This window comes from Oncorhynchus gorbuscha, linkage group LG26, assembly GCF_021184085.1.
Source record: "Oncorhynchus gorbuscha isolate QuinsamMale2020 ecotype Even-year linkage group LG26, OgorEven_v1.0, whole genome shotgun sequence".
Taxonomy (NCBI): Eukaryota; Metazoa; Chordata; class Actinopteri; order Salmoniformes; family Salmonidae; genus Oncorhynchus; species Oncorhynchus gorbuscha.
Genome location: NC_060198.1, coordinates 24,918,500 through 24,928,503, shown reverse-complemented (window position 1 = coordinate 24,928,503; position 10,004 = coordinate 24,918,500). Strand labels below are relative to the sequence as shown.

General features: G+C 43.8%; 1 protein-coding gene across 2 annotated transcripts; it reads right to left on the bottom strand.

Moving 5' to 3' along the window:
- Positions 1-203: 203 nt before the first annotated feature.
- LOC124015195 (male-specific lethal 1-like 1) lies at positions 204-4,977 on the bottom strand. 2 transcript variants are annotated; one of them, XM_046330222.1, is made up of 9 exons: positions 4,893-4,977; positions 3,248-4,073; positions 2,647-2,852; positions 2,162-2,427; positions 1,894-1,958; positions 1,727-1,794; positions 1,430-1,554; positions 1,112-1,184; positions 204-994 (listed from the first exon to the last, which is right to left on the bottom strand). In XM_046330222.1, exons 2-9 carry the CDS (start codon positions 3,923-3,925, stop codon positions 904-906), a joined length of 1,572 nt encoding a protein of 523 aa, XP_046186178.1. In that variant the 5' UTR covers positions 3,926-4,073; positions 4,893-4,977; the 3' UTR covers positions 204-903. The 2 variants fall into 2 exon arrangements, with proteins under 2 accessions (XP_046186178.1, XP_046186179.1); XM_046330223.1 differs by lacking the exon at positions 4,893-4,977 and adding an exon at positions 4,534-4,851.
- Positions 4,978-10,004: the final 5,027 nt, after the last annotated feature.

The window sequence follows — 10,004 nt, the reverse complement described above, 5'->3', positions numbered from 1 at the left end:
CCTACTCAATCTTTTTTTCAATCAAGGCATTTCAATCTTTCTGCCAAGTTCTTTTCAATTAGCAGGTGTCGTTAATAGGTTGAAGCATTTTGAAATGATTAAAAAATTGATGACATCTGTGAACAAAATGATAAATCTCCTGAAATCTCAGAGGTTGACTGAATATGAATTATTAACCAGAGACAATATATTGATAGTGATAAAGATTCACTTTCACTCATACCTAATTCTTCCAATTCCCATTATGTTCCAGTGCTTTCAATGTCATTTTATATCCTGCACTTATCAAATCAGGCAGACACAATTCAAAAGAAACCAAGTTATGTTCATAAAGCATTTTTGTTTTTTAAATTTCAACATCTTGTTTGAAACACAAACCATAAGTGCTGCTGAAGCGCTTTCAAACCATCTCACTCTCCTAATGTCCAATGTTTTTTTCCCCCTTTTATCTCCAACAGGAGATGTCCTTTCTATAGGATGCAACAGCAATCACATAGATGGGAGTCAGCCATTCTGGCATGTCAATGTGAATGACGTCAACAGTTTGTACAACTTTAGCTTGGGGATTTTTGGGGTGAAGTGACAAAGAGGAAAACTGTCCTCAAATGAACCCAGTGGGAATCTAGAGGAGACAAACATGTCTGCTCTTCCTGGATAGTCCACACCACCCTCAATCTTCTTCCAAACCAGCCCTACTATAGGATATGTTCTGCAGTCCAGCAACCATGTCCAAACTGTGGCACAGTGCATCCTTTGATTTTAGGGGATTGTGGCATGCAATTCCCCAACCTTCTGTGGGTGTTCCTCTCCCAAATAACAAGGCAGACGTTTACACAGAGGAGTCCTGCCTGGCACCAATCCAGCCGGTGTCTCCTCTCTTGGACTCAGGTGGAAAGGACAGATTTATTTACGGCAGGTCCGGTGGGGGGTCTGCTTTTTGGGCACCTCGACTCGACAGCGGCTCCGCTCATCCAGCCAGGGCAGGTCAAAGATCCTTCAATGGTGAATAGAGAAACACATGGGTTTAGGTTGAGAGGCAAGCACTCTGATTGTATTCAAGTGACGTTTAGCTTGGTGTAATTCAAGAACCAGTGTGTATGACTCAACTCACCGTCTTGACAGCTTTGGCAGAGGTCGTCCAAACACCACCACTGGAAGGTGGGGGGTGATCATGAGGTACTCCACTGAGGAGAGAGAAAGAACACTTTCATAAGCAATGAGTATAAGACCCTGCTCAGTATTTCTACTGACTACATCTCAACAAACATTCCTTATAGGATAGTTGATTTTTGGCAATATCTAAAAAATAAAATGTAATTGGTCACATACACATATTTCCCAGATGTTATTGCAGGTGTAGCGAAATGCTTGTATTCCTAGCTCCAACAGTGCAGTGGTATCTAACAATTCAGTGTATAGGTGGACTTACCATCCTCAGCTTCTGGGTAGAAGGAAAACACTTCTGGCTCACTCTCTTGGATACCCTTCCTCTTGTTCATGCGCTGCTGCAGTCGCTGGAACATCCGCTGCTCACGGATCCGCTGGATGTCCCATCTATGGGAGGTGAACGAAGGAGAGAAGAACACAGCGACGGAAGGTCAAAATAAGGGACACACAAAAATAAGGAGAAAGGCAGAAACGGTATGCCAGAGAAACAGACCGACTTATAGCAAGAGATGGTCAGACACGCAAACAAAGCCGAGTGAAAACTCCACCCCTCCCTTACCTCTTCCTTCTCTTCTCATCCAGTTCATGCTTCAAGTGGCGCTTCAGGAAGACATTGTCATCCAGATTCTGTAAGAGAAAACAGTTTGACTTTAGACCTCCTGACCAGGGGTCCAATCTGGACTTCCACCAGCCTAGGGCTTCACACAGCGCAAGACAAGTAGCCACCTCAGGGATATCAGATGCCTCCTCCTCTCCTAGGGGCCCCATTAGGTTTTCCTTCCATGAGGGAACTGTGTACAAGAGGGAGAAGGTCATTCCACCACCAATGGACTGTTACAAATCCTGTTTAGCACACATTTCCCAAAAGATACAGCAACAAAAAGCAATAATGCGGCCTATTCCAACATACTTAGGCCCAAGTCTCAGCCTTCTTATGCGCTGTTCTATGCGCTGGTTTCAATACAACCATTTTCTAACAATTTGTAACACTCACTGGCCACAGGCTCCTCCTTCTTGGGTGAGGGCTCTCGCGAAGTTGGTGACAGGGGAGGCACATGCCAGCGACACAGGTACATGTCTGTGGTGGACAGGTAGTCCAGTTCCTCAGTGACAGTCGAGCTGGTTCCAGGAGACCCATCTGAAAACTCTCCTCCGTCCAGTGGCTCCTCTTTGGGGAGAAGTGCCTCATTGTGTGGGGACTGGGAAGCCTTGGCTTGGGCACGTCGTTTGGCTGCCCTGGGGTCCTGGAAGAGGAAACGCCTATTGGCAAGAACATAAACTTTAGAGGAATTGCATGAGGGACAATAAGGGCTTTTTACATGCATCTACAATACACACACATACACATACATACATACATACATATATATATATATATATATATATATCCATGTATGCATCTAGGAAGTACGTAATATCATGGAGTCTAAAAAAATATAAATAAAACATTGCTACCTCTACCTGAATGTGGAGCCCTACCGTTTGTGGCCCTTGCCTCCTCTGCCAAAATTCAGCGTTCGGGGTGTATGGCCGCTGCGGCCCTCAGACAGCCCCTGCCCCTCTGGTGTCCCTGGCATTGCTGCCTGGTCTTGTTGCCGGCTAGGGATGTGGGTGGGGTGCTGGTCACACCCATCCTTCTTACCTAGCCGCAGACGGCGCTCCATGCGCTCGATCCGCGCCATGAGCTGCAGTAGTGAAAAAACACGTCACGTCAATGAGGCTAAAGTGAGGTTTATACCCCTTATGATTTGGCATTTAAATAGTTTGTCTTGAAGGGAAGCCTATTCTCTTCAACACTTGTGAGATGTACAGTCCATAAGAGTACAACAAAAAGATATTGAATGTGTTTGAAGCTGATTTAGTTGACTTCAATTACATCACACTTGATAGAAACAATGATGTCATAATAGTGCTGCACTGCTATTACATCACAATACCACTGGTGGCATTGTGGAGCTGGCCTAGGTTGGAGGGGAAATACCTGCTGCTGGTTATTCTGGAAAATTCAATTTTTCACAAAATATGCTGACCAGTTTTGACAATTGAAATGTTATACATTTATGTTTGGAGTGTACCATACCATTTCCTTCTCAGCTTTAAGGTCATCTATCTCCTTACTCTTGGACTGGAGCTGCTGTTGCTGTTGTTCAATGAGTTCCAGTTGGAGGAGGAGGATCTGGCGTATGCAGCTGGTCTGTGTAGGGGAGTGACCAGGCCCTTTCCTAATATTCCCTCTTTTGCAGTCTGGGCTGTGTTCTGATGACTGTGCCCCCATGACTGCTGCCGTAGCAGCCCCTCTGACCTCCCTGCCACCCACTACATCGTCCCGGGGCTGTTTGATAGTGTTGTGCACTCCAAGGTCTGTCTTGCCCATATTTCTGTTTGTCTGTCCTAGTAGTGTCTTGCTCTTGACTGGTGTGGTGCCTTCGCCCCCCATCGGTTTGCCCTGGGGAGTTTGGGCTCCAAAGCTCACCCAGTTCTCCTCTTGCCCCGACCCAAGCCCAAGGTTCTGTCCAGATCCAGGCCTGCAGGTAACCTGTCCCTGTCCTGGCACCACCTTGGCTTTCCCCTGAAGCTGCTGGTCGCTGCTGTTGTGGATACTGCCCAGCACGTTTGGGACTCCGATGACATATTCACTTGGCTCCCTCCTCAGGCCGCTGAAGGAATCAGGTGTTCCTCCCGCTGGAGCTTTGACCAAATCAATCTTCCCCACTGTGTCCAGCTTATATCCTCCACTTGTGAACACAGTGGATGTCATTGTTGTGGCAACCCTACAAACAGAACCCTTGCCAACCAACGCCCACCAATGTCCTCCTGACAGGGGCGTTGGTGGCACAAAGAGCTTGATCTCACACGGTGGATGCCGTTTCTCCTCAGCAGTGGGCTGTCTAGATGTCCATGCAAGCCTGAAATACAAGGGAGGGATGTCAGATGGACACACAGTTAATTCAACATAACCTTGTGTCTATCAGGTATAAACAAACTCAAATCAAATGTTGAAACAGACAGGAATCAGACACTTTTTACCAAGTTGGTACACAGCACCTTCTCTTACAGCAGATATAGCCCAAACAGAAAGCCATTTTGCTAGTGACGTTAGTGTTCTCAATCTCTGGTAGCTACCAACTACACTTTCTCCTCACACATTTCTATACCTCCATGAATAATCTGTATGATATTGACACATGAACCGACAAGGTGACACAATAACAAAAATCGAACTACCCATGGAGATTAGCTGACTTGCATCTCAACAACACATGTGTATGCCTCGCAGACGAGGTAGTTAACTAACGTTACCCTAATACAATCATTAAATGGTTGAGTTTATTCGGCTAACGTTGCCTAATGATGTGTATAACTGACCTAGCCGGTGTTTGAAAGAAAACGGGTGATTGGAGAACACATTATGCAGCGACTGGCAATTGCTTGGTTACAAGGGAAACAGTCCTAGAATAACAAACGTTAACAGATGAGCTGCAGTCGCTTAGTTGGCTAGCTACGTTAGCTGGTTAGCCAAGTCCTCCATTTTAGGTCCGCAGGAAAGAGCAAAACAATGACAGCCACTTTGCCTTCAACCAACCCGGTCTCATTTGACGCCATTTTAACTTTAAACGCTTTACAAAGTTACGTTTTTCTCTTGAACGTTATAACATATTGTGCTTGACACTTATGACTAAAGGCCACCTGTCTATTTGATGTTCTCTGTACTCATTGGAACTCACCTATCGCCTTGATGCCCACCTTCTCAGGTCGTTTAAAAATAATGACATTGCGCATGCGTTCCCCGTATGCATGCCTCTGATTGGTCAATTAGCGAGCGGTTGCACTTCAAAGGATTTCTGAAGGATAAAAAGGCCAATACAAATGCATATTCCTACCTAATTTTAACGATTGTTGCTATTAGTTGTAGTTAATATTTTTTTGTACAATCATGCAACCATGATGAAATTGTTATTTCTCTACTCACAAGCGGACTAGGTGCAACCAATTGGCAACTGGCTCAGTCACAAGCAATTTTTTTTAAAGTACTGTCGAATGGATACAGCATTATGGCATTTCATCTGCTTGCTTGATATTATGTTGGGCTCTTATCTATTTGGGGAAAGGACAATTCTGGGCCCCCAAATGCCCAATCTTGTAAGGGAGTTATGTTGATGGAGGATTCGTTGAAGATAAACATTACATGTTTCTATTTTTCTTATAAATGAGTTCACATCTCTCAACACTAGAGACCACAGGCTGCTACGTTGGTGTCACTGTGGATCAATGTCGCTCTTTTACCACTAGATGGTATACTTTCCTACTGAAACGGGTGTCAGTCCCACCCATTATTGTTTGTAAAGTAACATTCAGTTGAAACACCTGTTTTTAGTAAACTGTTTTTCATAAGCATGCATGGACAGGCCAACTTCAACAGCAAAAAAAGCAATAGCCTACTATAATATTTGAACAATAACATATGAATACAAAGAAACATTAAACAATAAAAAGTTATGCCTCGTGCTAGGTAGTTTTTTTTCTTCGAATAGGCTATAGCCTTGGCCTATAATATGGAGATATACAAATACAAGACTATATTGCGCTTCTTCCCTCACATGTCTCTCTACCTCTCCTATGATAAGTGTTTACGTTGATGTAGCCTATGACTGAGTGATGCTACACTCTAAAGTATTTTTTTTCCACGAAAACAGCAGAGGATTGGCCCCCATGCCTGGTCGTAACAGCACCCCTGTCACGTGGACAAGCCCGGTGACCATGCATAGCCGCTGCAGTGTTTATTAGTGTGAACACTCCTCTCACGCTCCCGGGCTGACAGAGCCGTCCTCTGTGCTACAGCGCTCACATGGCGCACGGGGACCCTGCGTCAAAATATGCACCTAAGGATTATATATATTTGTTTTACAAATACTATAATAAAGCGGAGTGGCAGTTAAATACTCTAAGTTATTGTATTATTATTGGAATTATTCTCAAGAATGGTAATGAGCTCTGCCAGGTTTTAATGTTTTCTACTGCTTGTCATATGGATCATTGAGAATCGTGTGAGAGGTTTCCTCTGCACTGTGCATTATGGCATAGCTTACAATGTTGTTATTTTATTGGAATAAATTGATTATAATTTTGCCTATGGCTATTGTGCATTTTTAAATAAACTTGATGTCCAAACACCGCAGGCCTATACAACATGTCCCTATTATTTTGGGAGAAAAATAAGGACACATTGAGTATGAGACATGATTGATTATAAACTGGGTGGTTCGAGCCCTGAATGCTGATTGGCTGACAGTTGTGGTATATTAGATCATATACCACTACCATGGGTATGACAAAACATGTATTTTTACTACTCTAGTTATGTTAAAAATAGCAATAAGGCACCTTGGCCACTCCACGATGCGTCGTGGATAAGACCACCCCACAGCCGTGGTATATTGGCCATATACCACAACCATTCATGCCTTATTGCTTAATGATATACCAGAGAAGAGAGGCATAACATTTGCACCATTTGACAATACAGTTGTCAATACAATTTTTACTATTTTCTACATTGTAGAATAATAGTGAAGACATCAAAATGATGAAATAACACATCTGGAATCTGAAACCACATCTGAAACCAAAAAAGTGTTAACCAGATCAAAATCTATTTTATATTTGAGATTCTTCAAAGTAGCCACCCTTTGCCTTGATGACAGCTTTGCACACTCTTGGCTTTCTCTCAAACAGCTTCACGAGGAATGCTTTTCCAGCAGTCTTGAAGGAGTTCCCACATATGCTGAGCACTTCTTGGCTGCTTTTTCTTCACTCTGCTGTCCAACTCATCCCAAACCTTCTCAATTGGGTTGAGGTCAGGTGATTGTGAAGGCCAGGTCATCTAATGCAGCACTCCATCACTCTCCTTCTTGGAGAGTGACTCTCCTTCTTCTTAGCCCTTACACAGCCTGGAGGTGTGTTTTGGGTCATTATCCTGTTGAAAAACAAATTATAGTCCCACTAAGTAATAAGTGCAAACCAGATGGGATGGCTTATCTCTGCAGAATGCTGTGGTACCCATGCTGGTTAAGTGTGCCTTGAATTCTAAATAAATCCCAACAGTGTCACCAGCAAAGCACCCCCACACATCACACCTCCTCCTCCATGCTTCATGGTGGGAACCACACATGCGGAGATAATCCGTTCACCTACACTGTGTCTCAAAAAGACACGGACTCATCAGACCAAAGGACAGATTCCACCGGTCTAATGTCTATTGCTCGTGTTTCTTGGCCCAAGCAAGTCTCTTCTTCTTATTGGTGTCATTTAGTAGTGGTTTCTTTGCAGCAATTCGAACATGAAGGCCTGATTCAAGCAGTCTCCTATGAACAGTTGATACTTGAATTCTGTGAAGCATTTATTTGGGCTGCAATTTCTGAGGCTGGTAACTCTAATGAACTTATCCCCTGCAGCAGAGGTAACTATGGGTCTTCCTTTCCTGTGGCGGTCCTCATGAGAGTTCAGTTTCATCATAGCGCTTGATGGTTTTTGCGACTGCACTTGAAGAAACTTTCAAAGTTTTTGAAATTTTCCGGATTGACTGACGTTCATGTCTTATAGTAATGATGGACTGTCGTTTCTCTTTGCTTATTTGAGCTGTTCTTGCCATAATATGGTATTTCACCAAATATGGCTATCTTCTGTGTACCACCCCTACCTTGTCAAAACACAACTAATTGTCTCAAATGCAATAAGAAGAAAATAAATTCCACAAAATTAACTTTTAACCAGGCACACCTGTTAATTGAAATGCATTCCAGTTGACTACCTCATGAAGCTGGTTGAGAGAAAGCCATTATTCTGCAATGTAGAAAATAGTAAAAATAAAGAAAAACCCTTGAATGAGTAGGTGTGTCCAAGCTTTTGACTGGTACTCCATATGGCTACTGTATATGGCTACTCATGCGCAAACATGCATCTCTCATAAGTAGGTGTGGTTAGTAACAAGATATGGGCATAGTGGCCCTCCTCACTCACATGGGGTAGGCTGTATGCCAAGTCTCTCTCTTTCTCAAACCTACTGGAAGGTAGCTGTAAGACAGAGACCGGCAGACACAGTTGATACATAACATTAAGAAATAGTCCATGCACCTGACCATGCATAGGCTATAACAACTTTGTTTTGTATAACTTGACCACTGCCATATTTAGCATGGGAGGTCGATGTAAGGTCACTGCCACATTTTGTAGCCCTGCAACACAGCAACATAACAATACCATACAAATAACAAGGGCAATTGAATGGGCTACCGAAACAGTGGTTAGGTGTGGGACCTGAATATTGAAAGGGTAAATTGGTAGCATGTTGAAAAGTATAGCATGAATTATTGAAATAAAAATACAATTGAAAAAAATAAAGATAGGCTGAATTCTCAACCTCCTCAGGGAAAATATTGCCATTTTGAAGGCGCAATGCCCAATACAGTGTCTAAATTAAGGCTGTTCAAAGTCATAATTTTGAGTGTCTCATAAAAGCCTGTACGGCAAGGTTCTCAAAGGAATCAAATCGTGAAGAAACCTTTTTCATTATGGTCTCATTAGTCGCCATGGCGTGCTGACAGTGTTTTTCTTTCAAACGTCATTCATTCAAGGCGAGCCGGTGACGGAAACACTGCTGCAGCATGCATGCGGGTGCATGGCACATAGGAATTTCCTCACCAGGACCGACACGGGCACCGCCGGTGGAACACCTGATAACCAGACACAAACAACTCTCGATTCCTAAAGGCACGAGATCATTCGACCATTAAGGTGATGCTCTGCCCTAGATTCAAAACAGATATGACAACATTATTTCAGTATGCTGAACGAATAGAACAAGTAGCCAGTTAAAGCCTATACACCAATCTGTGTGATACTCATGTGCATTAGGAAGGGAATAATAACCTATTATTTGCCTGTGATTATTCAGATTACTTCACTTATAGCAATATAACTTGGAGCAAAAAAACTTGCATCTCCCGATTAACCCCAAATATGGAGTTTGGCAACCTGCTCTGGGTTGCTTCCTCTCATCTCTGAGACAGATCTTGGAGAGCTGCTGGCTATAGTACAGACCTTTATTGAAAAGCAAACTTTCCTATCCCCAAAGATGAGATAGGCTTTTCGGGTCATGCTGACTGGTAAACTAGTGTAACGGATGTGAAACGGCTAGCTTAGTTAGCGGTGTGTGCTAAAGAGCGTTTCAATCGGTTACATCACTTGCTCTGAGACCTTGAAGTAGTAGTTCCCCTTGCTCTGCAAGGGCCGCGGCTTTTGTGGAGCGATGGGTAACGATGCTTCGAGGGTGACTGTTGTTGATGTGTGCAGAAGGTCCCTGGTTCGCGCCCGGGTATGGGCGAGGGGACGGTTTAAAAGTATTTTGTTACATTGATGCTGTTGACCCGGATTACTGGTTGCTGCGGAAAAAGGAGGAAGGTCAAAAGGGGGGTGAGTGTAACAGATGTGAAACGGCTAGCTTAGTTAGCGGTGTGTGCTAAATAGCGTTTCAATCGGTTACGTCACTTGCTCTGAGACCTTGAAGTAGTAGTTCCCCTTGCTCTGCAAGGGCCGCGGCTTTTGTGGAGCGATGGGTAACGATGCTTCGTGGGTGACTGTTGTTGATGTGTGCAGAGGGTCCCTGGTTTGCGCCCGGGTATGGGCGAGTGGACGGTTTAAAAGTTATACTGTTACACCAGCATGAACGGCACCTTGGCTCTCCAGGCCAAGGGCACACCTCGCCAAATAGGCAGACGGTGACAGGTAGTAAGATATGGTTAAGAGGATAAGGAAGTCATAATTCGAGACAGATAGCATGA